General features: G+C 35.9%; 3 protein-coding genes and 1 long non-coding RNA gene across 5 annotated transcripts; 2 read left to right on the forward strand and 2 right to left on the reverse strand.

The window, feature by feature from the left end:
• Window positions 1-66: 66 nt before the first annotated feature.
• LOC143468591 (uncharacterized) lies at window positions 67-17,804 on the forward strand. The gene is made up of 39 exons (XM_076965907.1): window positions 67-180; window positions 763-928; window positions 1,091-1,170; window positions 1,751-1,916; window positions 2,079-2,158; window positions 2,739-2,904; window positions 3,067-3,146; window positions 3,732-3,897; window positions 4,060-4,139; window positions 4,723-4,888; window positions 5,051-5,130; window positions 5,714-5,879; window positions 6,042-6,121; window positions 6,705-6,870; window positions 7,033-7,112; window positions 7,696-7,861; window positions 8,024-8,103; window positions 8,687-8,852; window positions 9,015-9,094; window positions 9,675-9,840; window positions 10,003-10,082; window positions 10,665-10,830; window positions 10,993-11,072; window positions 11,657-11,822; window positions 11,985-12,064; window positions 12,647-12,812; window positions 12,975-13,054; window positions 13,635-13,800; window positions 13,963-14,042; window positions 14,623-14,788; window positions 14,951-15,030; window positions 15,613-15,778; window positions 15,940-16,019; window positions 16,604-16,769; window positions 16,932-17,011; window positions 17,105-17,216; window positions 17,295-17,387; window positions 17,459-17,558; window positions 17,666-17,804. Exons 1-38 carry the CDS (start codon window positions 67-69, stop codon window positions 17,548-17,550), a joined length of 4,593 nt encoding a protein of 1,530 aa, XP_076822022.1. The 3' UTR covers window positions 17,551-17,558; window positions 17,666-17,804.
• A 1,847-nt stretch (window positions 17,805-19,651) lies between these two features.
• On the reverse strand, window positions 19,652-23,186 carry LOC143468150 (uncharacterized). Of its 2 annotated transcripts, none has more exons than XM_076965162.1 (8): window positions 22,965-23,186; window positions 22,653-22,738; window positions 21,540-21,765; window positions 20,969-21,127; window positions 20,699-20,880; window positions 20,510-20,624; window positions 20,204-20,374; window positions 19,652-20,138 (listed from the first exon to the last, which is right to left on the reverse strand). In XM_076965162.1, the coding sequence occupies exons 1-8, from the start codon at window positions 23,035-23,037 to the stop codon at window positions 19,804-19,806; spliced, it is 1,347 nt and encodes a 448-aa protein (XP_076821277.1). In that variant the 5' UTR covers window positions 23,038-23,186; the 3' UTR covers window positions 19,652-19,803. The 2 variants fall into 2 exon arrangements, with proteins under 2 accessions (XP_076821277.1, XP_076821276.1); XM_076965161.1 differs by having other exon boundaries at window positions 20,438-20,624.
• A 347-nt stretch (window positions 23,187-23,533) lies between these two features.
• Window positions 23,534-25,955, reverse strand: LOC143468151 (galactosylceramide sulfotransferase-like). Its single transcript, XM_076965163.1, has 10 exons — window positions 25,761-25,955; window positions 25,545-25,632; window positions 25,362-25,478; window positions 25,132-25,300; window positions 24,828-25,072; window positions 24,604-24,723; window positions 24,380-24,546; window positions 24,238-24,314; window positions 24,072-24,174; window positions 23,534-24,007 (listed from the first exon to the last, which is right to left on the reverse strand). The coding sequence occupies exons 1-10, from the start codon at window positions 25,920-25,922 to the stop codon at window positions 23,858-23,860; spliced, it is 1,398 nt and encodes a 465-aa protein (XP_076821278.1). The 5' UTR covers window positions 25,923-25,955; the 3' UTR covers window positions 23,534-23,857.
• Window positions 25,944-26,732, forward strand: LOC143468152 (uncharacterized). Its single transcript, XR_013118963.1, has 2 exons — window positions 25,944-26,236; window positions 26,516-26,732. It is a non-coding gene; the product is annotated as an uncharacterized LOC143468152 (long non-coding RNA).
• The last annotated feature ends 612 nt before the right edge of the window (window positions 26,733-27,344 follow it).

Raw genomic sequence — 27,344 nt, forward strand, 5'->3', positions numbered from 1 at the left:
GGTAAATCATCTGTGATAATTGCAACTCTGTATTAATTCAACTTTGTTCATTGCTTAGTCATATGAATGTCAATCATAATTGGCAGTTTTCTTTATAAAGATGAATGTCTTGATGCTAATGGGAAACCAGTCAGTGGTAATCCGTTTGAGAAACCTGGAGATTGCGATAACTTTTACCAGGCAAGTATTTAAGTTTTTTGTTTGAAACTTTTGCGATTTATTTTCGCATTTTGTTTTTGCCTTCCAAATGAAATGTCATTTATCGGTGATAAAAATCAGACAGCTGAAGATGTTCGTATTTTGTTGTATTGTTTTAATCATCTTTAAACTTTGCTGCCCAGTGCCCACTGCTGTATTTTAACTCTTAAGGGAGATATTCCTGCTAATTGAAACTGGGAAGACTTGAGCAATTTTTAGAAAAAGTTTCTGTTTGAAGTTTGTCTATCACTGTTCTGAGCAACGACATATTAACTCTTACGAGTAGAAATATTTGAAGGATCATAAATCAGCATTTGCTTCAGCCCAGATTTTATTTTATAAGTTTTAGTTTTGTAAATGTTAATATTTTTAAACATCACATCCAAGAGTTTTTGTTTGTAAGTTTTTTGGTCAATCTTTTCTTAATCCATTCAAATTTTTTTTTTGCTTTTGCATTCTTCTCTTCGTATTTCACTTTGTACAAATCTGAAATTTTAATTAATTAAACTAAGTTGTCTCTTGTCTTTATAAACAGCACATTTTAAATTTTTTATGTAATTTCAGTGCTCGAATGGTTACCTACACACCATGCCATGTGCCCCTGGTACCGTGTTTAACCCTGCGATAGGTGTGTGTGACCATCCATACAACGTTCCTAAGTGTGGTGGTACAACAACAACAAAATCAACAACTACTACAACAACAGCAGAAACACCTCCACCATTTGATGGTATTGTGAAATATGTTTCTAATTGTTAGAGTTTTTTCAACTTGCATTGGCATACTGTGTATAGTAAATCATCTGTGATAATTGCAACTCTGTATTAATTCAACTTTATTCATTGCTAAGTCATATCAATATCAATCATAATTGGCAGTTTTCTTTATAAAGATGAATGTCTTGATGCTAATGGGAAACCAGTCAGTGGTAATCCGTTTGAGAAACCTGGAGATTGCGATAACTTTTACCAGGCAAGTATTTAAGCTTTTTGTTTGAAACTTTTGCGATTTATTTTCACATTTTGTTTTTGCCTTCCAAATGAAATGTCATTTATCGGTGATAAAAACCAGACAGCTGAAAATGTTCGAATTTTGTTGTAATGTTTTAATCATCTTTATACTTTGCTGCCCAGTGCCCACTGCTGTATTTTAACACTTAAGGGAGATATTCCTGCTAATTGAAACTGGGAAGACTTGAGCAATTTTTAGAAACAATTTCTGTTTGAAGTTTGTCTATCACTGTTCTGAGCAACGACAGATTAACTCTTACGAGTAGAAATATTTCAGGGATCATAAATCAGCATTTGCTTCGGCCCAGATTTTATTTTATAAGTTTTATATTTGTAAATGTTAATATTTTTAAATATCACATCCAAGAGTTTTTGTTTGTAAGTTTTTTAGTCAATCTTTTCTTAATCCATTCAAATTTTTTTTGCTTTTGCATTCTTCTCTTCGTATTTCACTTTGTACAAATCTGAAATTTTAATTAATTAAACTAAGTTGTCTCTTGTCTTTATAAACAGCACATTTTAAATTTTTTATGTAATTTCAGTGCTCGAATGGTTACCTACACACCATGCCATGTGCCCCTGGTACCGTGTTTAACCCTGCCATAGGTGTGTGTGACCATCCATACAACGTTCCTAAGTGTGGTGGTACAACAACAACAAAATCAACAACTACTACAACAACAGCAGAAACACCTCCACCATTTGATGGTATTGTGAAATATGTTTCTAATTGTTAGAGTTTTTTCAACGTGCATTAGCATACTGTGCATGGTAAATCATCTGTGATAATTGCAACTCTGTATTAATTCAACTTTGTTCATTGCTTAGTCATATGAATATCAATCATAATTGTTTGTTTTCTTTATAAAGATGAATGCATTGATGCTAATGGGAAACCAGTCAGTGGTAATCCGTTTGAGAAACCTGGAGATTGCGATAACTTTTACCAGGCAAGTATTTAAGTTTTTTTTTTGAAACTTTTGCGATTTATTTTCACATTTTGTTTTTGTCTTCCAAATGAAATGTCATTTATCGGTGATAAAAACCAGACAGCTGAAAATGTTCGAATTTTGTTGTATTGTTTTAATCATCTTTAAACTTTGCTGCCCAGTGCCCACTGCTGTATTTTAACTCTTAAGGGAGATATTCCTGCTAATTGAAACTGGGAAGACTTGAGCAATTTTTAGAAACAATTTCTGTTTGAAGTTTGTCTATCACTGTTCTGAGCAACGACAGATTAACTCTTACGAGTAGAAATATTTCAGGGATCATAAATCAGCATTTGCTTCGGCCCAGATTTTATTTTATAAGTTTTATATTTGTAAATGTTAATATTTTTAAACATCACATCCAAGAGTTTTTGTTTGTAAGTTTTTTAGTCAATCTTTTCTTAATCCATTCAAATTTTTTTTGCTTTTGCATTCTTCTCTTCGTATTTCACTTTGTACAAATCTGAAATTTTAATTAATTAAACTAAGTTGTCTCTTGTCTTTATAAACAGCACATTTTAAATTTTTTATGTAATTTCAGTGCTCGAATGGTTACCTACACACCATGCCATGTGCCCCTGGTACCGTGTTTAACCCTGCCATAGGTGTGTGTGACCATCCATACAACGTTCCTAAGTGTGGTGGTACAACAACAACAAAATCAACAACTACTACAACAACAGCAGAAACACCTCCACCATTTGATGGTATTGTGAAATATGTTTCTAATTGTTAGAGTTTTTTCAACGTGCATTGGCATACTGTGCATGGTAAATCATCTGTGATAATTGCAACTCTGTATTAATTCAACTTTGTTCATTGCTTAGTCATATGAATATCAATCATAATTGTTTGTTTTCTTTATAAAGATGAATGCATTGATGCTAATGGGAAACCAGTCAGTGGTAATCCGTTTGAGAAACCTGGAGATTGCGATAACTTTTACCAGGCAAGTATTTAAGTTTTTTTGTTTGAAACTTTTGCGATTTATTTTCGCATTTTGTTTTTGCCTTCCAAATAAAATGTCATTTATCGGTGATAAAAACCAGACAGCTGAAAATGTTCGTATTTTGTTGTATTGTTTTAATCATCTTTAAACTTTGACTGCCCAGTGCCCACTGCTGTATTTTAACTCTTAAGGGAGATATTCCTGCTAATTGAAACTGGGAAGACTTGAGCAATTTTTAGAAAAAATTTCTGTTTTAAGTTTGTCTATCACTGTTCTGAGCAACGACATATTAACTCTTACGAGTAGAAATATTTCAGGGATCATAAATCAGCATTTGCTTCGGCCCAGATTTTATTTTATAAGTTTTATATTTGTAAATGTTAATATTTTTAAACATCACATCCAAGAGTTTTTGTTTGTAAGTTTTTTGGTCAATCTTTTCTTAATCCATTCAAATTTTTTTTTTGCTTTTGCATTCTTCTCTTCGTATTTCACTTTGTACAAATCTGAAATTTTAATTAATTAAACTAAGTTGTCTCTTGTTTTTATAAACAGCACATTTTAAGTTTTTTTATGTAATTTCAGTGCTCGAATGGTTACCTACACACCATGCCATGTGCCTCTGGTACCGTGTTTAACCCTGCCATAGGTGTGTGTGACCATCCATACAACGTTCCTAAGTGTGGTGGTACAACAACAACAAAATCAACAACTACTACAACAACAGCAGAAACACCTCCACCATTTGATGGTATTGTGAAATATGTTTCTAATTGTTAGAGTTTTTTCAACGTGCATTGGCATACTGTGCATGGTAAATCATCTGTGATAATTGCAACTCTGTATTAATTCAACTTTGTTCATTGCTTAGTCATATGAATGTCAATCATAATTGTTTGTTTTCTTTATAAAGATGAATGTCTTGATGCTAATGGGAAACCAGTCAGTGGTAATCCGTTTGAGAAACCTGGAGATTGCGATAACTTTTACCAGGCAAGTATTTAAGTTTTTTGTTTGAAACTTTTGCGATTTATTTTCGCATTTTGTTTTTGCCTTCCAAATAAAATGTCATTTATCGGTGATAAAAACCAGACAGCTGAAAATGTTCGTATTTTGTTGTATTGTTTTAATCATCTTTAAACTTTGACTGCCCAGTGCCCACTGCTGTATTTTAACTCTTAAGGGAGATATTCCTGCTAATTGAAACTGGGAAGACTTGAGCAATTTTTAGAAAAAATTTCTGTTTTAAGTTTGTCTATCACTGTTCTGAGCAACGACATATTAACTCTTACGAGTAGAAATATTTCAGGGATCATAAATCAGCATTTGCTTCGGCCCAGATTTTATTTTATAAGTTTTATATTTGTAAATGTTAATATTTTTAAACATCACATCCAAGAGTTTTTGTTTGTAAGTTTTTTGGTCAATCTTTTCTTAATCCATTCAAATTTTTTTTTGCTTTTGCATTCTTCTCTTCGTATTTCACTTTGTACAAATCTGAAATTTTAATTAATTAAACTAAGTTGTCTCTTGTCTTTATAAACAGCACATTTTAAATTTTTTTATGTAATTTCAGTGCTCGAATGGTTACCTACACACCATGCCATGTGCCCCTGGTACCGTGTTTAACCCTGCCATAGGTGTGTGTGACCATCCATACAACGTTCCTAAGTGTGGTGGTACAACAACAACAAAATCAACAACTACTACAACAACAGCAGAAACACCTCCACCATTTGATGGTATTGTGAAATATGTTTCTAATTGTTAGAGTTTTGTCAACTTGCATTGGCATACTGTGTATAGTAAATCATCTGTGATAATTGCAACTCTGTATTAATTCAACTTTATTCATTGCTTAGTCATATGAATGTCAATCGTAATTGTTTGTTTTCTTTATAAAGATGAATGTCTTGATGCTAATAGGAAACCAGTCAGTGGTAATCCGTTTGAGAAACCTGGAGATTGCGATAACTTTTACCAGGCAAGTATTTAAGTTTTTTGTTTGAAACTTTTGCGATTTATTTTCGCATTTTGTTTTTGCCTTCCAAATAAAATGTCATTTATCGGTGATAAAAACCAGACAGCTGAAAATGTTCGTATTTTGTTGTATTGTTTTAATCATCTTTAAACTTTGACTGCCCAGTGCCCACTGCTGTATTTTAACTCTTAAGGGAGATATTCCTGCTAATTGAAACTGGGAAGACTTGAGCAATTTTTAGAAAAAATTTCTGTTTTAAGTTTGTCTATCACTGTTCTGAGCAACGACATATTAACTCTTACGAGTAGAAATATGTCAGGGATCATAAATCAGCATTTGCTTCGGCCCAGATTTTATTTTATAAGTTTTATATTTGTAAATGTTAATATTTTTAAACATCACATCCAAGAGTTTTTGTTTGTAAGTTTTTTGGTCAATCTTTTTTTAATCCATTCAAATTTTTTTTTGCTTTTGCATTCTTCTCTTCGTATTTCACTTTGTACAAATCTGAAATTTTAATTAATTAAACTAAGTTGTCTCTTGTCTTTATAAACAGCACATTTTAAGTTTTTTTATGTAATTTCAGTGCTCGAATGGTTACCTACACACCATGCCATGTGCCCCTGGTACCGTGTTTAACCCTGCCATAGGTGTGTGTGACCATCCATACAACGTTCCTAAGTGTGGTGGTACAACAACAACAAAATCAACAACTACTACAACAACAGCAGAAACACCTCCACCATTTGATGGTATTGTGAAATATGTTTCTAATTGTTAGAGTTTTTTCAACGTGCATTGGCATACTGTGCATGGTAAATCATCTGTGATAATGGCAACTCTATTGTAATTCAACTTTGTTCATTGCTTAGTCATATGAATGTCAATCGTAATTGTTTGTTTTCTTTATAAAGATGAATGTCTTGATGCTAATGGGAAACCAGTCAGTGGTAATCCGTTTGAGAAACCTGGAGATTGCGATAACTTTTACCAGGCAAGTATTTAAGTTTTTTGTTTGAAACTTTTGCGATTTATTTTCGCATTTTGTTTTTGCCTTCCAAATAAAATGTCATTTATCGGTGATAAAAACCAGACAGCTGAAAATGTTCGTATTTTGTTGTATTGTTTTAATCATCTTTAAACTTTGACTGCCCAGTGCCCACTGCTGTATTTTAACTCTTAAGGGAGATATTCCTGCTAATTGAAACTGGGAAGACTTGAGCAATTTTTAGAAAAAATTTCTGTTTTAAGTTTGTCTATCACTGTTCTGAGCAACGACATATTAACTCTTACGAGTAGAAATATTTCAGGGATCATAAATCAGCATTTGCTTCGGCCCAGATTTTATTTTATAAGTTTTATATTTGTAAATGTTAATATTTTTAAACATCACATCCAAGAGTTTTTGTTTGTAAGTTTTTTGGTCAATCTTTTCTTAATCCATTCAAATTTTTTTTTGCTTTTGCATTCTTCTCTTCGTATTTCACTTTGTACAAATCTGAAATTTTAATTAATTAAACTAAGTTGTCTCTTGTCTTTATAAACAGCACATTTTAAGTTTTTTTATGTAATTTCAGTGCTCGAATGGTTACCTACACACCATGCCATGTGCCCCTGGTACCGTGTTTAACCCTGCCATAGGTGTGTGTGACCATCCATACAACGTTCCTAAGTGTGGTGGTACAACAACAACAAAATCAACAACTACTACAACAACAGCAGAAACACCTCCACCATTTGATGGTATTGTGAAATATGTTTCTAATTGTTAGAGTTTTGTCAACTTGCATTGGCATACTGTGTATAGTAAATCATCTGTGATAATTGCAACTCTGTATTAATTCAACTTTATTCATTGCTTAGTCATATGAATGTCAATCGTAATTGTTTGTTTTCTTTATAAAGATGAATGTCTTGATGCTAATGGGAAACCAGTCAGTGGTAATCCGTTTGAGAAACCTGGAGATTGCGATAACTTTTACCAGGCAAGTATTTAAGTTTTTTGTTTGAAACTTTTGCGATTTATTTTTGCATTTTGTTTTTGCCTTCCAAATAAAATGTCATTTATCGGTGATAAAAACCAGACAGCTGAAAATGTTCGTATTTTGTTGTATTGTTTTAATCATCTTTAAACTTTGACTGCCCAGTGCCCACTGCTGTATTTTAACTCTTAAGGGAGATATTCCTGCTAATTGAAACTGGGAAGACTTGAGCAATTTTTAGAAAAAATTTCTGTTTTAAGTTTGTCTATCACTGTTCTGAGCAACGACATATTAACTCTTACGAGTAGAAATATGTCAGGGATCATAAATCAGCATTTGCTTCGGCCCAGATTTTATTTTATAAGTTTTATATTTGTAAATGTTAATATTTTTAAACATCACATCCAAGAGTTTTTGTTTGTAAGTTTTTTGGTCAATCTTTTTTTAATCCATTCAAATTTTTTTTTGCTTTTGCATTCTTCTCTTCGTATTTCACTTTGTACAAATCTGAAATTTTAATTAATTAAACTAAGTTGTCTCTTGTCTTTATAAACAGCACATTTTAAGTTTTTTTATGTAATTTCAGTGCTCGAATGGTTACCTACACACCATGCCATGTGCCCCTGGTACCGTGTTTAACCCTGCCATAGGTGTGTGTGACCATCCATACAACGTTCCTAAGTGTGGTGGTACAACAACAACAAAATCAACAACTACTACAACAACAGCAGAAACACCTCCACCATTTGATGGTATTGTGAAATATGTTTCTAATTGTTAGAGTTTTTTCAACGTGCATTGGCATACTGTGCATGGTAAATCATCTGTGATAATGGCAACTCTATTGTAATTCAACTTTGTTCATTGCTTAGTCATATGAATGTCAATCGTAATTGTTTGTTTTCTTTATAAAGATGAATGTCTTGATGCTAATGGGAAACCAGTCAGTGGTAATCCGTTTGAGAAACCTGGAGATTGCGATAACTTTTACCAGGCAAGTATTTAAGTTTTTTGTTTGAAACTTTTGCGATTTATTTTCGCATTTTGTTTTTGCCTTCCAAATAAAATGTCATTTATCGGTGATAAAAACCAGACAGCTGAAAATGTTCGAATTTTGTTGTATTGTTTTAATCATCTTTAAACTTTGACTGCCCAGTGCCCACTGCTGTATTTTAACTCTTAAGGGAGATATTCCTGCTAATTGAAACTGGGAAGACTTGAGCAATTTTTAGAAAAAGTTTCTGTTTGAAGTTTGTCTATCACTGTTCTGAGCAACGACATATTAACTCTTACGAGTAGAAATATTTGAAGGATCATAAATCAGCATTTGCTTCAGCCCAGATTTTATTTTATAAGTTTTAGTTTTGTAAATGTTAATATTTTTAAACATCACATCCAAGAGTTTTTGTTTGTAAGTTTTTTGGTCAATCTTTTCTTAATCCATTCAAATTTTTTTTTTGCTTTTGCATTCTTCTCTTCGTATTTCACTTTGTACAAATCTGAAATTTTAATTAATTAAACTAAGTTGTCTCTTGTCTTTATAAACAGCACATTTTAAATTTTTTATGTAATTTCAGTGCTCGAATGGTTACCTACACACCATGCCATGTGCCCCTGGTACCGTGTTTAACCCTGCGATAGGTGTGTGTGACCATCCATACAACGTTCCTAAGTGTGGTGGTACAACAACAACAAAATCAACAACTACTACAACAACAGCAGAAACACCTCCACCATTTGATGGTATTGTGAAATATGTTTCTAATTGTTAGAGTTTTTTCAACTTGCATTGGCATACTGTGTATAGTAAATCATCTGTGATAATTGCAACTCTGTATTAATTCAACTTTATTCATTGCTAAGTCATATCAATATCAATCATAATTGGCAGTTTTCTTTATAAAGATGAATGTCTTGATGCTAATGGGAAACCAGTCAGTGGTAATCCGTTTGAGAAACCTGGAGATTGCGATAACTTTTACCAGGCAAGTATTTAAGCTTTTTGTTTGAAACTTTTGCGATTTATTTTCACATTTTGTTTTTGCCTTCCAAATGAAATGTCATTTATCGGTGATAAAAACCAGACAGCTGAAAATGTTCGAATTTTGTTGTAATGTTTTAATCATCTTTATACTTTGCTGCCCAGTGCCCACTGCTGTATTTTAACACTTAAGGGAGATATTCCTGCTAATTGAAACTGGGAAGACTTGAGCAATTTTTAGAAACAATTTCTGTTTGAAGTTTGTCTATCACTGTTCTGAGCAACGACAGATTAACTCTTACGAGTAGAAATATTTCAGGGATCATAAATCAGCATTTGCTTCGGCCCAGATTTTATTTTATAAGTTTTATATTTGTAAATGTTAATATTTTTAAATATCACATCCAAGAGTTTTTGTTTGTAAGTTTTTTAGTCAATCTTTTCTTAATCCATTCAAATTTTTTTTGCTTTTGCATTCTTCTCTTCGTATTTCACTTTGTACAAATCTGAAATTTTAATTAATTAAACTAAGTTGTCTCTTGTCTTTATAAACAGCACATTTTAAATTTTTTATGTAATTTCAGTGCTCGAATGGTTACCTACACACCATGCCATGTGCCCCTGGTACCGTGTTTAACCCTGCCATAGGTGTGTGTGACCATCCATACAACGTTCCTAAGTGTGGTGGTACAACAACAACAAAATCAACAACTACTACAACAACAGCAGAAACACCTCCACCATTTGATGGTATTGTGAAATATGTTTCTAATTGTTAGAGTTTTTTCAACGTGCATTAGCATACTGTGCATGGTAAATCATCTGTGATAATTGCAACTCTGTATTAATTCAACTTTGTTCATTGCTTAGTCATATGAATATCAATCATAATTGTTTGTTTTCTTTATAAAGATGAATGCATTGATGCTAATGGGAAACCAGTCAGTGGTAATCCGTTTGAGAAACCTGGAGATTGCGATAACTTTTACCAGGCAAGTATTTAAGTTTTTTTTTTGAAACTTTTGCGATTTATTTTCACATTTTGTTTTTGTCTTCCAAATGAAATGTCATTTATCGGTGATAAAAACCAGACAGCTGAAAATGTTCGAATTTTGTTGTATTGTTTTAATCATCTTTAAACTTTGCTGCCCAGTGCCCACTGCTGTATTTTAACTCTTAAGGGAGATATTCCTGCTAATTGAAACTGGGAAGACTTGAGCAATTTTTAGAAACAATTTCTGTTTGAAGTTTGTCTATCACTGTTCTGAGCAACGACATATTAACTCTTACGAGTAGAAATATGTCAGGGATCATAAATCAGCATTTGCTTCGGCCTAGATTTTATTTTATAAGTTTTATATTTGTAAATGTTAATATTTTTAAACATCACATCCAAGAGTTTTTGTTTGTAAGTTTTTTGGTCAATCTTTTTTTAATCCATTCAAATTTTTTTTTGCTTTTGCATTCTTCTCTTCGTATTTCACTTTGTACAAATCTGAAATTTTAATTAATTAAACTAAGTTGTCTCTTGTCTTTATAAACAGCACATTTTAAGTTTTTTTATGTAATTTCAGTGCTCGAATGGTTACCTACACACCATGCCATGTGCCCCTGGTACCGTGTTTAACCCTGCCATAGGTGTGTGTGACCATCCATACAACGTTCCTAAGTGTGGTGGTACAACAACAACAAAATCAACAACTACTACAACAACAGCAGATACACCTCCACCATTTGATGGTATTGTGAAATATGTTTCTAATTGTTAGAGTTTTGTCAACGTGCATTGGCATACTGTGCATGGTAAATCATCTGTGATAATGGCAACTCTATTGTAATTCAACTTTGTTCATTGCTTAGTCATATGAATGTCAATCGTAATTGTTTGTTTTCTTTATAAAGATGAATGTCTTGATGCTAATGGGAAACCAGTCAGTGGTAATCCGTTTGAGAAACCTGGAGATTGCGATAACTTTTACCAGGCAAGTATTTAAGTTTTTTGTTTGAAACTTTTGCGATTTATTTTCGCATTTTGTTTTTGCCTTCCAAATAAAATGTCATTTATCGGTGATAAAAACCAGACAGCTGAAAATGTTCGTATTTTGTTGTATTGTTTTAATCATCTTTAAACTTTGACTGCCCAGTGCCCACTGCTGTATTTTAACTCTTAAGGGAGATATTCCTGCTAATTGAAACTGGGAAGACTTGAGCAATTTTTAGAAAAAGTTTCTGTTTTAAGTTTGTCTATCACTGTTCTGAGCAACGACATATTAACTCTTACGAGTAGAAATATTTCAGGGATCATAAATCAGCATTTGCTTCGGCCCAGATTTTATTTTATAAGTTTTATATTTGTAAATGTTAATATTTTTAAACATCACATCCAAGAGTTTTTGTTTGTAAGTTTTTTGGTCAATCTTTTCTTAATCCTTTCAAATTTTTTTTTTGCTTTTGCATTCTTCTCTTCGCATTTCACTTTGTACAAATCTGAAATTTTAATTAATTAAACTAAGTTGTCTCTTGTCTTTATAAACAGCACATTTTAAGTTTTTTTATGTAATTTCAGTGCTCGAATGGTTACCTACACACCATGCCATGTGCCCCTGGTACCGTGTTTAACCCTGCCATAGGTGTGTGTGACCATCCATACAACGTTCCTAAGTGTGGTGGTACAACAACAACAAAATCAACAACTACTACAGCAACAGCAGAAACACCTCCACCATTTGATGGTATTGTGAAATATGTTTCTAATTGTTAGAGTTTTTTCAACGTGCATTAGCATACTGTGCATGGTAAATCATCTGTGATAATTGCAACTCTGTATTAATTCAACTTTGTTCATTGCTTAGTCATATGAATGTCAATCATAATTGGCAGTTTTCTTTATAAAGATGAATGTCTTGATGCTAATGGGAAACCAGTCAGTGGTAATCCGTTTGAGAAACCTGGAGATTGCGATAACTTTTACCAGGCAAGTATTTAAGTTTTTTGTTTGAAACTTTTGCGATTTATTTTCGCATTTTGTTTTTGCCTTCCAAATGAAATGTCATTTATCGGTGATAAAAATCAGACAGCTGAAGATGTTCGTATTTTGTTGTATTGTTTTAATCATCTTTAAACTTTGCTGCCCAGTGCCCACTGCTGTATTTTAACTCTTAAGGGAGATATTCCTGCTAATTGAAACTGGGAAGACTTGAGCAATTTTTAGAAAAAGTTTCTGTTTGAAGTTTGTCTATCACTGTTCTGAGCAACGACATATTAACTCTTACGAGTAGAAATATTTGAAGGATCATAAATCAGCATTTGCTTCAGCCCAGATTTTATTTTATAAGTTTTAGTTTTGTAAATGTTAATATTTTTAAACATCACATCCAAGAGTTTTTGTTTGTAAGTTTTTTGGTCAATCTTTTCTTAATCCATTCAAATTTTTTTTTTGCTTTTGCATTCTTCTCTTCGTATTTCACTTTGTACAAATCTGAAATTTTAATTAATTAAACTAAGTTGTCTCTTGTCTTTATAAACAGCACATTTTAAATTTTTTATGTAATTTCAGTGCTCGAATGGTTACCTACACACCATGCCATGTGCCCCTGGTACCGTGTTTAACCCTGCGATAGGTGTGTGTGACCATCCATACAACGTTCCTAAGTGTGGTGGTACAACAACAACAAAATCAACAACTACTACAACAACAGCAGAAACACCTCCACCATTTGATGGTATTGTGAAATATGTTTCTAATTGTTAGAGTTTTTTCAACTTGCATTGGCATACTGTGTATAGTAAATCATCTGTGATAATTGCAACTCTGTATTAATTCAACTTTATTCATTGCTAAGTCATATCAATATCAATCATAATTGGCAGTTTTCTTTATAAAGATGAATGTCTTGATGCTAATGGGAAACCAGTCAGTGGTAATCCGTTTGAGAAACCTGGAGATTGCGATAACTTTTACCAGGCAAGTATTTAAGCTTTTTGTTTGAAACTTTTGCGATTTATTTTCACATTTTGTTTTTGTCTTCCAAATGAAATGTCATTTATCGGTGATAAAAACCAGACAGCTGAAAATGTTCGAATTTTGTTGTAATGTTTTAATCATCTTTATACTTTGCTGCCCAGTGCCCACTGCTGTATTTTAACACTTAAGGGAGATATTCCTGCTAATTGAAACTGGGAAGACTTGAGCAATTTTTAGAAACAATTTCTGTTTGAAGTTTGTCTATCACTGTTCTGAGCAACGACAGATTAACTCTTACGAGTAGAAATATTTCAGGGATCATAAATCAGCATTTGCTTCGGCCCAGATTTTATTTTATAAGTTTTATATTTGTAAATGTTAATATTTTTAAATATCACATCCAAGAGTTTTTGTTTGTAAGTTTTTTAGTCAATCTTTTCTTAATCCATTCAAATTTTTTTTGCTTTTGCATTCTTCTCTTCGTATTTCACTTTGTACAAATCTGAAATTTTAATTAATTAAACTAAGTTGTCTCTTGTCTTTATAAACAGCACATTTTAAATTTTTTATGTAATTTCAGTGCTCGAATGGTTACCTACACACCATGCCATGTGCCCCTGGTACCGTGTTTAACCCTGCCATAGGTGTGTGTGACCATCCATACAACGTTCCTAAGTGTGGTGGTACAACAACAACAAAATCAACAACTACTACAACAACAGCAGAAACACCTCCACCATTTGATGGTATTGTGAAATATGTTTCTAATTGTTAGAGTTTTTTCAACGTGCATTAGCATACTGTGCATGGTAAATCATCTGTGATAATTGCAACTCTGTATTAATTCAACTTTGTTCATTGCTTAGTCATATGAATATCAATCATAATTGTTTGTTTTCTTTATAAAGATGAATGCATTGATGCTAATGGGAAACCAGTCAGTGGTAATCCGTTTGAGAAACCTGGAGATTGCGATAACTTTTACCAGGCAAGTATTTAAGTTTTTTTTTTGAAACTTTTGCGATTTATTTTCACATTTTGTTTTTGTCTTCCAAATGAAATGTCATTTATCGGTGATAAAAACCAGACAGTTGAAAATGTTCGAATTTTGTTGTATTGTTTTAATCATCTTTAAACTTTGCTGCCCAGTGCCCACTGCTGTATTTTAACTCTTAAGGGAGATATTCCTGCTAATTGAAACTGGGAAGACTTGAGCAATTTTTAGAAACAATTTCTGTTTGAAGTTTGTCTATCACTGTTCTGAGCAACGACAGATTAACTCTTACGAGTAGAAATATTTCAGGGATCATAAATCAGCATTTGCTTCGGCCCAGATTTTATTTTATAAGTTTTATATTTGTAAATGTTAATATTTTTAAACATCACATCCAAGAGTTTTTGTTTGTAAGTTTTTTAGTCAATCTTTTCTTAATCCATTCAAATTTTTTTTGCTTTTGCATTCTTCTCTTCGTATTTCACTTTGTACAAATCTGAAATTTTAATTAATTAAACTAAGTTGTCTCTTGTCTTTATAAACAGCACATTTTAAATTTTTTATGTAATTTCAGTGCTCGAATGGTTACCTACACACCATGCCATGTGCCCCTGGTACCGTGTTTAACCCTGCCATAGGTGTGTGTGACCATCCATACAACGTTCCTAAGTGTGGTGGTACAACAACAACAAAATCAACAACTACTACAACAACAGCAGAAACACCTCCACCATTTGATGGTATTGTGAAATATGTTTCTAATTGTTAGAGTTTTTTCAACGTGCATTGGCATACTGTGCATGGTAAATCATCTGTGATAATTGCAACTCTGTATTAATTCAACTTTGTTCATTGCTTAGTCATATGAATATCAATCATAATTGTTTGTTTTCTTTATAAAGATGAATGCATTGATGCTAATGGGAAACCAGTCAGTGGTAATCCGTTTGAGAAACCTGGAGATTGCGATAACTTTTACCAGGCAAGTATTTAAGTTTTTTTTTTGAAACTTTTGCGATTTATTTTCACATTTTGTTTTTGTCTTCCAAATGAAATGTCATTTATCGGTGATAAAAACCAGACAGCTGAAAATGTTCGAATTTTGTTGTATTGTTTTAATCATCTTTAAACTTTGCTGCCCAGTGCCCACTGCTGTATTTTAACTCTTAAGGGAGATATTCCTGCTAATTGAAACTGGGAAGACTTGAGCAATTTTTAGAAAAAATTTCTGTTTGAAGTTTGTCTATCACTGTTCTGAGCAACGACATATTAACTCTTACGAGTAGAAATATTTCAGGGATCATAAATCAGCATTTGCTTCGGCCCAGATTTTATTTTATAAGTTTTATATTTGTAAATGTTAATATTTTTAAACATCACATCCAAGAGTTTTTGTTTGTAAGTTTTTTGGTCAATCTTTTCTTAATCCATTCAAAATTTGATTTTGCTTTTGCATTCTTCTCTTCGTATTTCACTTTGTACAAATCTGAAATTTTAATTAATTAAACTAAGTTGTCTCTTGTCTTTATAAACAGCACATTTTAAATTTTTTATGTAATTTCAGTGCTCGAATGGTTACCTATACTCCATGCCATGTGCCCCTGGTACCATGTTTAACCCTGCCATAGGTGTGTGTGACCATCCATACAACGTTCCTAAGTGTGGTGGTACAACAACAACAAAATCAACAACTACTACAACAACAGCAGAAACACCTCCACCATTTGATGGTATTGTGAAATATGTTTCTAATTGTTAGAGTTTTTTCAACGTGCATTGGCGTACTTGCATATTAAATCATCTGTGGTAATTGCAACTCTGTATTAATTCAACTTTGTTCATTGCTTAGTCATATGAATATCAATCATAATTGTTTGTTTTCTTTGTAAAGATGAATGTCTTGATGCTAATGGGAAACCAGTCAGTGGTAATCCGTTTGAGAAACCTGGAGATTGCGATAACTTTTACCAGGCAAGTATTTAAGTTTTTTGTTTGAAACTTTTGCGATTTATTTTCACATTTTGTTTTTGCCTTCCAAATGAAATGTCATTTATCGGTGATAAAAACCAGACAGCTGAAAATGTTCGTATTTTGTTGTATTGTTTTAATCATCTTTAAACTTTGCTGCCCAGTGCCCACTGCTGTATTTTAACTCTTAAGGGAGATATTCCTGCTAATTGAAACTGGGAAGACTTCAGCAATTTTTAGAAAAAATTTCTGTTTGAAGTTTGTCTATCACTGTTCTGAGCAAGGACATATTAACTCTTACGAGTAGAAATGTTTCAGGGATCATAAATCAGCATTTGCTTCGGCCCAGATTTTATTTTATAAGTTTTATATTTGTAAATGTTAATATTTTTAAACATCACATCCAAGAGTTTTTGTTTGTAAGTTTTTTAGTCAATCTTTTCTTAATCCATTGAAAATTTTATTTTGCTTTTGCATTCTTTTCTTCGTATTTCACTTTGTACAAATCTGAAATTATAATGAATTAAACTAATTTGTCCCTTGTCTTTATAAACAGCACATTTTAAGTTTTTTTTATGTAATTTCAGTGCTCAAATGGTTACCTACACACCATGCCATGTGCCCCTGGTACCGTGTTTAACCCTGCCATAGGTATGTGTGATTGGCCATATAAAGTTCCTAAGTGCGGTGGTACAGCAACAACAAAATCAACAACTACTACAACAACAGCAGAAACACCTCCACCATTTGATGGTATTGTGAAATATCTTTCTAATTGTTAGAGTTTTTTCAACGTGCATTGGCATACTGTGCGTGGTAAATCATCTGTGATAATGGCAACTCTGTATTAATTCAACTTTGTTCATTGCTTAGTCATATGAATGTCAATCATAATTGTTTGTTTTCTGTATAAAGTTGAATGTCTAAATGCTTTTGGGAAACCAGTCAGCAGTCGTCCGTTTGAGAAACCTGGAGATTGCGATAACTTTTACCAGGCAAGTTTTGAAGCTTTTTCTTTATAGATGTTTTCTTTATGATTATAATGTTTTTGTCCATCAACAACAGAGACGGTTTTTATGTAATTTCAGTGCTCGAATGGTTACCTGCACACCAAGCCATGTGCCCCTGGTACCGTGTTTAACCCTGCCATAGGTGTGTGTGACCATCCATACAACGTTCCTAAGTGTTCTTCTTCATCAGGTGTGCTTGAAATATTTTGCTCACTTTGAATCATCTAGTTCTTTGTTTACTTTTTTATTTTTTGTGTTTATTTTCCAGTACCGTCTTGTCATGATAAGAATGGAAAACCATTGAGCACTGGTCCGTTTGAAAAACCAGGAGATTGCGACCATTTCTACCAGTGTGGAGCAGGTATGGTCAATTTCTTCAGTTCAACTACATTTCTGTTGGTTCTAGGATCACCATAATCTTCTGCATCTTAGGGATACTTTACACAATGCCTTGTGCGTCCGGAACTGTGTTTAATCCGTCTAAAAGCGTCTGCGATTGGCCGTACAACGTGCCTGGCTGCTGATCCTTCAGGTATGTCGCTATATTTTACCAGATTTCTCATGTGCCTGATTGTTTAAAGAAACCCCCTTTGTTGAAATATCCAAGTTTCGCGCCTGACGCAGCTTTTTGTTTTTCAGTTGTTCCCCCAACACTTCCCGACATTTTTGTGACTACGCGCTGTCTTGACTTTTTTTTAATTTTTTTTAATTTATCTTTATATTTATCGGACCGGTGACGTCATATGACTCATTAAATAAAATCAAGCATTATGAATGACGTCTTATTGTCATTTCAGAATATGTAGTCAGTGTTTCGTAAGAGGGAGTTTCAGACTTATGACGTAATTAAGTTGTTATGTCGATTTAGTGGCCCTCAAGCCACTAGAATATATGATATCTATGACTTTGTTCACTCTTGCCATCGACTCGTCCATTCAACCTCGTTTTTATTGAACCCGCAGGAAGTTCAACTTCATGACGTTTGTGTTTTGTTGTAAACTGTGTCGAGCGAAAAATACGAAGCTACCGTTAAAGTAGATGAAAGGAAAAAAGTGAAATGCCTCAAACTTGCGAAATGGTGGTGATACAGTTTTCCTGTAAGATGACATTCCACGAAGCACACAACTCAGTTTAGGTTTTAAAATAAAAAATGGAATGAAAGGAAATATACAAAATGACAGCGTTGGTCAAAGCAACCGCAAAAGTTACTTAAATAGAAATATTGTTACTCCCAAAAACGTCTTCTCCACTACAAATATTAATTGTTGTTCAAAACTTCTCAAGTATGAAGCTGAACATTTTAAACTGCTCGTGGAAGAAGTCATCGGTCTAAAATGCGAGGCTGCGAAAGCACAAGAGACCAAGAGCTTGCTAAAAGCACTACAGCTGCAGAGAAATACACAATTTAATCAAGATAAATAATTTCAGATATAATTTTGTCCTTTGTCAGAGCATTGTTACGTGACAATGAAGTTGTAGACGGCATGCAAACGCTAACTAGAACGCTGTATATACAGTAGAAATACTCCCGAACGAAATTAGGCAAGTAGCCAAAGGAGAAGATTTCACATAAGTCAGTATTTTGTTCCTGGCCACCACTGCAGAAGGATATTAAGGCGAGTCGGGTTCGATACCCAGTGGAGTTACTCTTTGTAATTAAGCAAATCTGAATGACTCTTCCAGCTGTGGGTTTTGGCAATTAGTTTCCAATTTGGGTAATAACAAATGGAAAAAGTTTGCACATATCGGAATTTGCACAAAGACAAGTTTGCTGACCGAGGATCCAGAGATGTGAGATCATCGCAGAGTGATCATGAAAAACCTTTCCTCATAGCGAACTAGGTGTGGCGCAGGATAAGTTACTGACTTCGCATATTGAAGTGCGATGAAAGTGCCTGGGTCTTATTAGACCGAACATAGTGCATTGAAGGCGCTCTCGTAACATTTGTTGCTTGATCCCATCTGACAGCAGTAGGTGCTCATCAGCTTAAAGAGCACGCATTTATAGTTCATGGCAACTGACCCGTGAATGTTCTTACAGTTTCTAAAACAAGTCTGAAACTGGAATAAAAAGAAAATTGACAGGAAGCTGTACGTGGGTTACGCAATGCACACCAGGTATTGAAACAAAAATTACTTTTTTGGTCACTTGTCAATTCTTTTAAGATTTTACATTAAAATGTAGAATTAAAGACAGAATTTGCAGCAATTCGTGAAAATTTCATCGAAAACAAAACATTCGACCAGCAGGTGGCACCATCAAACACATTTTGGCGGGATTGTGAAAGAATTTTACGTGTTTCTTTCAAAAATCAAATAAAAATTTTGTTTTAGTTAAACATACAGGGAGCATCCGGGTCAGTGACATCACGTTAAACTCTCAAGTAACGGAAAGTCACGAAAGACCTCATCATTTGTTCCATGAATCTCTCTTTGCTCATCTCAACGCAAACTCCGTGAAAACTTTTGCTTAAATTTTACATAAAATTTTATTTTTGCTTTGAATAAAATTTTCCATCAATGCCGAGTCGCAAATAACAGCTTTCCGTCTCGAAACCAACCTGTTTCCAACAACGGGCGGTGGTGACGTAGCCTAGGTTGCCCGTAGTTTTACGCAAATATTCAAAACCAACGAAACGTGCATAGATAACACAGACCCACATTGCACCACCACCGCAACGGCATTAAGATAAACTGTGACATAGCGCATTAAAACAATTATTCACTTTGTCAGAAAAGTTTTACGTCTTAAAACGACATTCTTGGCGGCCTTTTTGTCACGTGAATGAGTGCCTTTGTTTGTGCTGATTACTTTTGAAATCATTAGAGACATTTGTTACGTCATAAAAAGTCATTTCTTCTTGAAGTCCGGTTCTTCTTCTGGCTTGGAGGAGCTCAGCGACTCTCTCTGCTCTTTCTCTCTTCATCTCCTCAATTAAGAGGGGACTCGCTTCCAGCCTCGTGGGGAAGTCTTCCAAGATTGAATGCGATGGGGAATTCCCCGATCTTGTGCTTTGAGATCGACCTGGTGCGCCCTCTGATGGAATTAAATTTGTGTTTCTGTTTCGCAAAATTTCCTCAAAGATCCACAACAAATTCGAGGACTCACCACCTAAAAGTAAAATTTTTGTTCTGATTTTGTTAATCCTTACTTTTATATGATGTTTATGAACATACTTGAACAAACTGCATCATAATCGTCACAACAATCGTCGAACAATTTGCAGTCTTTGTCACAATTGCATCTGTCACGCGCGCATCTCTCGTTCAAAGCCAAGTTCATGCAATCTGAGAAGGACGACCTCTTGCACTGTGGGTAACCAGGAAACGCAGTCAAGCATGAAGCACCTAAACCAATGTGGTCATTACATCGACATCTTATAAAGTATTCGAGCAGTGAAGTGTTCTTACTAAAATTTCTTTGGTGCGGTCTTTCAAATAAATTGCAGTAATTCAAATCACAACACGAAAAACAGACACTGCCCTCGCCGCAAGTGGGCGCTGATTGTTGCAATGATTGGCAGGCGGGCTTTTGTTCACATCGTTTCGAGATCATTTTCCTTCCGTTTCTAAAGCGGATCTCTGTGACGCAAGATTTCTGCCACGAAAGAAGACATAGTTACGACTATTACGTCATCAAATCTATTTTAAGCAACATGACATCCAAGTCACCTGATTCGGCAAACATTCTTCGATCCTTCCATTCTCATTACATTCTTCGTTCGATTCTGTTTCGTCACAGACAAAACAGCGTAATAAAGGAATTCCGCCACCACGTGGTATAACTTTGTCATATTCACCACCAGAGGCGCCACCATACTCATCCAAGTGTCGAAGGTCACGTGGTAAAACTCCTTTAAATATTTCATCGTAACGTCGTTAAATTTTGCGCCGTCATATTTTGCGTCGGTAAAGTGTTGCTTAGGTAATATTCGCACATACCTACGCACACTTCATGGTAGTCATAGCAACAGTCGTTGGAGGCGGTACAAATGTTGTCGCAGTTACAGGAGAGAAAAGCTCCGCTTTCCGGCAGGAACCCGTTCCTTGCGTAGAACCAAGTTGCCCGGCAGATCGGGAAAAATTGAAGACAAGACCTGTCTGAAAATATTTGATTTCTATGTCAGTCACCATCTTCTCATCATTTAGTCGATAAAGACTTGGCTTTGATTGATGACGTAATAAACGACTGATAATGTGAGACTATTTTTGGTGTCTATTAAAAAGCGATATTGAGGTAAGTTTGTTGCTGTTGGTGTGAAACGTCACAATCCCAATGGCCCTGGGCGGATTCCAATAAAATAAACCGCGCTTGATAGAACTCAAAAGAAGTCTCGAAGATGAAGACATATGACCAAGTTGAAGTCAATTTGAAGGAGTAAAAAGATGGAATGAACACAAATAAAAATCGAGAAAAAAGTTTTCATAATCTTACAATAACGTCACAATTTCAATATTTTGGATCAAAAACTTCAAAACAAGATTTGCAGCACAGCGACACCGTGTGTCTTACTTTTTGCGCGCTGGTCCGGTGATTCTGCCAGATTACACCAGTCATGGTTGCAGCACTGGTGGCAGACAGAGTTGTCCGAACCATCATTGCATCTCAGGAATCTCTTTGATCTGAGAATAGGCGACTTGTTTTGGCGCATCTGCACTTGGCACGACCGCCCCTGCATGCAACCCTTCTTTATCGAGTAAACGCCTCCGTGCTTCCGGACCTCGGTGAAGCAGCTGGCCTGCACAAGAACCTTGAGTGAGAGGGAGTCGTCTGATGTTGCCTTGGAAACTTTACAAAATATTTGACGTCATAATAATTTGAGAACTGACGATTATTTACTTGTAACATCTTTGTGAATGCCTTTGAGCATACAATAGCTTTGTGACGTGATAATCTTTGGTGTAAATCGCTTCATACAAGGTCGCGCGTTATTTATCGCGGTCGTAGAAGCCGCCATTTATGGGAAAGTTCGAGTCGAGTTTTGGTGAAAAACCACAAAAAAATTTTAACAGTTTTGTCAACAAGAAAACATCGCAGCAAATTTTTCAACGAAACCAAAGTTTGGCGGCAAAGTAGACATTGAACGACTCCATGGTGACAGCGGTTGAAGGTCACAGCCAAATCGTAAATGTACTAAGCTAACACAATGATTACGTCACGGTGACGTAAGTTAAGATTACTTGCAAATTTTTTCCTTGCAGTTTATAAATCACATAAACTCGCCTGAAAATTGGTTTCATGAAATAGAGGTTAGAAACCGTCTGCTTTATGACGAGTAAAACAACAATCGTGACGTTGATTGAAGTTTTAAACTGGTCGTAAAACTTATTTCCAAAACAATGGATTAATAAGAAATTTTGAAAAAGCGAAGGAGTTCAAAGAAGCCCGCACTTTCGTTTGGGCCTTGATGAAAACATTTGCTTTTATCTGAGCTGTTCTTCTTCTAACAAAAAGTGGTTACTTGTTGAATTTTGCAACTTACTTTTATATTTATCGAGTTTTATTTTTCACAATTATCTCCAACCATCTTTTTTTGAATAAAATGCGAAGAATTTTGAATTGGCGCAATTTTTGTGATAATAGAAACCAAACTTTGAAGTAAGTTAAAGATAATTCGAAAATTACATTTTCCTCGGTGCAGATCTGTACTTGGCCTTGAAGGTTGCATTCATGATTGCTTTCCGCTTCATTGCATACGACGCACGTCAAATCTGATTATTACAAAACAAACGTCAATTGTTACCTCGTACAAGGTACAAGCGATAAAGCGAGTTTGATAAAATGATAACCCGCGGGTTTCGTCGAAGCAATCACGGCCTCGCGGATATAACTGTTTTATATTGTACAGAATATCGGAGCAATACGCACTTAAATATGACGCAATCATAACATAACAATATAACGTAATCAATGTTAGTTGTGACGTCATAATCATACTTCCGAGAGATCTTTCCAACCAAGTAAGAAACAAAATGATGAAACAAACTGTCTTTATCTTCATTTCTACCATATTTCTGCGAAATATCCATAAAATTTTCCTGCCACCAACTGCCCTGCGACAGTCGCAATGAGCCTGAGACCGAAATAGAAACAATTTCCTGACCGCTTCTGATAACTCGACTCTGCGTGACAGAGGCGCGTGATGTCTGGTGAGCGCTGGTTTATTTCTCTCGGCTTCATCAAGCGAGCTGCTTCGTTAAACCGGTAAATCCGCTTTCTTGAAACATTAATACGCGCAAGGGACCACTTTCAATGTTGGTGACGTCACTCTGCGCCTTGATAATGCTGCTGTGAGCGAGACAAGTGCTGTAGATTGTGACGTCACAGTATTCTGTGAAATGTCGGGAACACGTGACTAGCCTGGACAGACAATCGTCAAGTTCTTGGAAATTGTGTCGTGTTATCTTTGGACGGGATTGGCGGCAAAATATTCGTCACAAAAATGGGAAAACAAAAGTAGTAAATGGTTTGAAAACACGAAAGCACATTCTTTGTTGACGTCAGAATTTATTTAAAAGTTCAACAATTATTTCTTTTATTCCAATGACGCGGTGACCACGTACAACAAAATCAGTGGATAACCTAACGCAGTAATGACGTCAGATCTGATGACGCAACCGAGAGCCCGAAGAAGTTGAAAAACATGACATTTCATTAGTTATATAAACATTTCAACGTAACAAATTCCTTCTCGCGGTAAAAGCAAATCTACAGTCAGCAGCGCTGGCCACACCACAGCGTATAGAGTCTATACTATAGACGGTTATGGTTGAAGAAAATATGAGCTTTGTGACGAAATATAAAGAAAATATTGCACTAATGTGAAGCCATCAAGCCGAATATAGTGACGCTTTTTCACCAATCACTTTTTCTTGCGCGTGACGTAACAATTGATTTATTTCGTCATTAGAGAGCTGAGGCAATGCGGCGGTGTCAATGTGGTGTCTCTGGAAGTTGCGAATGAAATCTCCAAACTTGACCTTGGATAAAAATCGGGGTTAGTTCATTTCTTCAACCTAAAAGGAACCCTTTGTCTTTCCTTACCTCGCCCCAGGACAATTTGTCGCAGAAATCTCCGGAATTCCGTTTGAGCTTGATTCGACTTATCCAGGGTTTAAGATGAAGCTCGTCATAGTAGAGAACACACCTGGGAGTGATTGCAAACTTAGACAAGACCCACATACGAATTGCAATCTAATAAGGGGCTTACTTCTCTTCAATTTTGTCCAACATCTCGCGAAATTTTCTCAGCTCGGCGCCCATCCTCTCTTTCCCATATGAAGCAATCTAAGAAAAATATCGACACCTGAAATCTCAACAAAATGAAGCCACAAACATTCCACCGCCCTCACTTTGCTATCCAACGTCTTGTTAAAGTGGTTGTAGAGGTTTGTGTCAAGCAGGTTCCACGTCATCATCTGATCTCTCATGCGTGACGACACTTCACGCCTCGCTGAGTTTTGGCGGACTTTCAGTCGAATGTGGAGAATTTCGTCAAAGGAATCCATGCAGAGTAAATCTATATCAAGATATTTTTAGAAGTCTCTTTCTGTCATGTCTTCCAACTCGCCCTCACCTTTGAGGAGGATCAGAGACTCTTCCATTCTCTCCGTGATCATCACCAGGTTGAATCTCGCTTCCACCTCACCAATTAATGACTCGGCATATTGCAGGTCATCTCGTTCGTTATCAAAACCTTAGCCAAAAAACGATGAATCACGCCCGAACCAAGCAACGAACCAGGCGACTCACCTAAGTGAGTGAGAAGAACAGAACCAGGAACAGAACCAGGCGACTCACCTAAGTCGAAAGACATGTAGTTCTTGGCGCGGAAGTGCCAGGGGGTGGATTTGTTGTAAAAGGAATCCGGGTGGTCGAGAAAGCGTCGAAGGCTGTCAGGCGCGGACGCGTTATCAAACCATTGCGGGTAGGGCCAGTCGCGGAAGAAGGAAAATCCTGATTCGAAGTTCGCGGTCGGGTCTCGAAGAATCGTCACAGAAACAGCGTTTAAAGGAAGGACTTTTCGCACGGTCACGTGATCATACCTAAGCAAACATTACATCAATTGCTGTCCCAACTACGTCATAATAAATCGTTTTGTTACCTCATATGATGACATAGGACGTCATAAACAGGTAACTGGGGGTCAACAATTTTGGGGTCAAAGAAGGAAGGGTAACCACCCAGCTGCCAGTGACGTAACGGGGGCAGTCCCACACTGAGATGATGTTTCTCGGCGTAACGAAGTATGACGTTTGTTACAGTCGTACTTCCTACGTCATAATGAGTGCGTTAAAGCTCGCACTTGATGGCGCAGTTTTAACCTCACCTGACCTGTCTTGTGAGTCTTGAGGAAGAAGACGGACTTCTTTGCGTCACAGTTGGCCGGGTTTTTATCAACGTCAGCGACGTCCTCTTCCTGTGGCGGTACAACCAACTCGAGGGCACGACCTGAGGAGAATTTCACAAGGAACTTAAACTCGTCGGTCCAACGACCAGGTAAATCGCTCAACACACCTTGACGCATCTTTCGTTCTTGAGATAAGAACAGCATCGATTTGTGACGTTTCTTCAAGCCCACCATTTGTCGACTCGCCGTGTAAACCTTCAAAGCATTCGATAAAACTAAAGCTCTTATCTCCGCGCATTTTGCTGCACAGTCGTGTTTATAAACCAGCTCTGCTCCTCACAAAGCTGACACCTTCAAACTAAAGATGGAAAAACTTCTCTGACCTGATGTATATGAATGAGGCAACAAACACAAATCGTGACAAATATGAGCCAAGTCGGACGAAATATTCTTCTACATCTTTTCCGGGTTTGTGACATCACAACCAAGTCACTTTCTTCACTTTCCTTTGTGCTTTCAACTAAGCAAATGTTCATCAGACACATATTGTGAGCTCATAACAACTGGTTGGTAGCGATTTAGAAGGTCGACAACTTAGGCTCGTTCGTTAGCCCGGGGCGATGTTCATGTATTGCCAAATGCGCCTTACCACACAAAACCGAGATTTACGACAAGAAGATTTTGTGTTTTTAGTCTAAGCGTATGAGCAGCCCTGTAGGTTGCCACACAATGAACTCCACATCCGGCGCAGCTTCAAGCAATTATGCCGCAAAGAATGGATCGGTGGGATTTTATGACTGAATATGAAAAGTTAAAACAGGCTTATGCAAAGCGATAATGTGTACGGTGAAACAAACAGGTAAGCAGCAGGCAGCCTTCACACAGCGGAATTAAACCATGTGCTGCGTTTCGTTTTGGGTTCACCGGCTGGCTCAATACTCAATTTGTTGCAATCTTGGTTTCCATTGTTTGCTCACAATCTTGTCCATGCGTAACTTTCGTGTTATTTTCACTATGGTTGGTATTGCATGTGCCGTGTAGATTGTAGAGTAAGTAGACCATTGATGTGCATAAAAAGGATGTTTTTGAACTCTCACGAGCAAATCAATACTACCTGCGTATGTTTTAAATTTCACAGGAAGTTTTGCAGCAAGAGGAATGTTTGATATGGGCCACACATACACCTTGTAGTATTTGGTGCACAATTTCTGTTTTCAACAATTATGACGAAATTTTGGTATGCGCGTTTCACGTGTTTGTGCTTGTGCGTAGTCTGGTAGTGCGCACACTGCACGATCGATCACTAACCACACAATCATCGTAAAACAACGCACAATAAAGACCGCTTTAAATTGCTCTATGTTCGCTCCCATCAAGATTTCAGCCGCTTGCGAGTTTAGGATGAATTGGCAGCCTGGTCGCTGTAGTTACACCGCCCAAGAGCAAAAGGGTTATTTATAGCGGCGATATGTTCTATGTGTGGCAAGTATTACAAGCGTGATTTGTATACGCCGCCACAATTCACCAACAGGCATCTCATTAAATGCCACATACGACAACTTTAGATCCATTTGTGCATTAGTATATGCTTGTGGTACGCAGTGCCACCTTTGTTGCGTAACCATAACATAACAACTGTAATCAGCGTTGTGTGTGCGATATGCGCGCATTTCGTAATCGCGGATTCTACAAAAGAATCAGAATTTCTGCTGAACACACACACTTTGCATAGCCAAATAAACGACGGTGTGATTTGAGTTACATTTCTGTATCGCACCTGATCAGTGTTGCAGGCGCCTGTGAAGCTGGAATGAGCACCTTCAAGGGTCTGATTTGTCGGAGTTACTGGAGGTACAACTGCGACTTAACACGTATCAACCCTCACACTCACAGCTAAGCGGCATGCTCATTAAATCTTCGTGAGTATGTTCTATGTCTTGCTGGAACGTTTGGCCTTTCATATTTTG

The sequence above is a fragment of the Clavelina lepadiformis genome, chromosome 8, assembly GCF_947623445.1.
Source record: "Clavelina lepadiformis chromosome 8, kaClaLepa1.1, whole genome shotgun sequence".
Classification (NCBI taxonomy): Eukaryota; Metazoa; Chordata; class Ascidiacea; order Aplousobranchia; family Clavelinidae; genus Clavelina; species Clavelina lepadiformis.

Coding starts and splice junctions, on each gene's coding strand:
- LOC143468591 (XM_076965907.1), top strand. CDS start 67: ATGTCAATCATAATTGGCAGTTTTCTTTATAAAGATGAATGTCTTGAT. Junction 1,917..2,078: donor AACACCTCCACCATTTGATG/GTATTGTGAAAT, acceptor TTCTTTATAAAG/ATGAATGCATTGATGCTAAT. Junction 12,813..12,974: donor AACACCTCCACCATTTGATG/GTATTGTGAAAT, acceptor TTCTTTATAAAG/ATGAATGTCTTGATGCTAAT.
- LOC143468150 (XM_076965161.1), bottom strand. CDS start 23,037: ATGGTAGAAATGAAGATAAAGACAGTTTGTTTCATCATTTTGTTTCTT. Junction 21,128..21,539: donor ACCGGACCAGCGCGCAAAAA/GTAAGACACACG, acceptor AAATATTTTCAG/ACAGGTCTTGTCTTCAATTT. Junction 20,375..20,437: donor ACCGCACCAAAGAAATTTTA/GTAAGAACACTT, acceptor ACATTGGTTTAG/GTGCTTCATGCTTGACTGCG.
- LOC143468151 (XM_076965163.1), bottom strand. CDS start 25,922: ATGTGTCTGATGAACATTTGCTTAGTTGAAAGCACAAAGGAAAGTGAA. Junction 25,073..25,131: donor GTCCTATGTCATCATATGAG/GTAACAAAACGA, acceptor ATGTTTGCTTAG/GTATGATCACGTGACCGTGC. Junction 24,008..24,071: donor ACAAATTGTCCTGGGGCGAG/GTAAGGAAAGAC, acceptor TTTTTATCCAAG/GTCAAGTTTGGAGATTTCAT.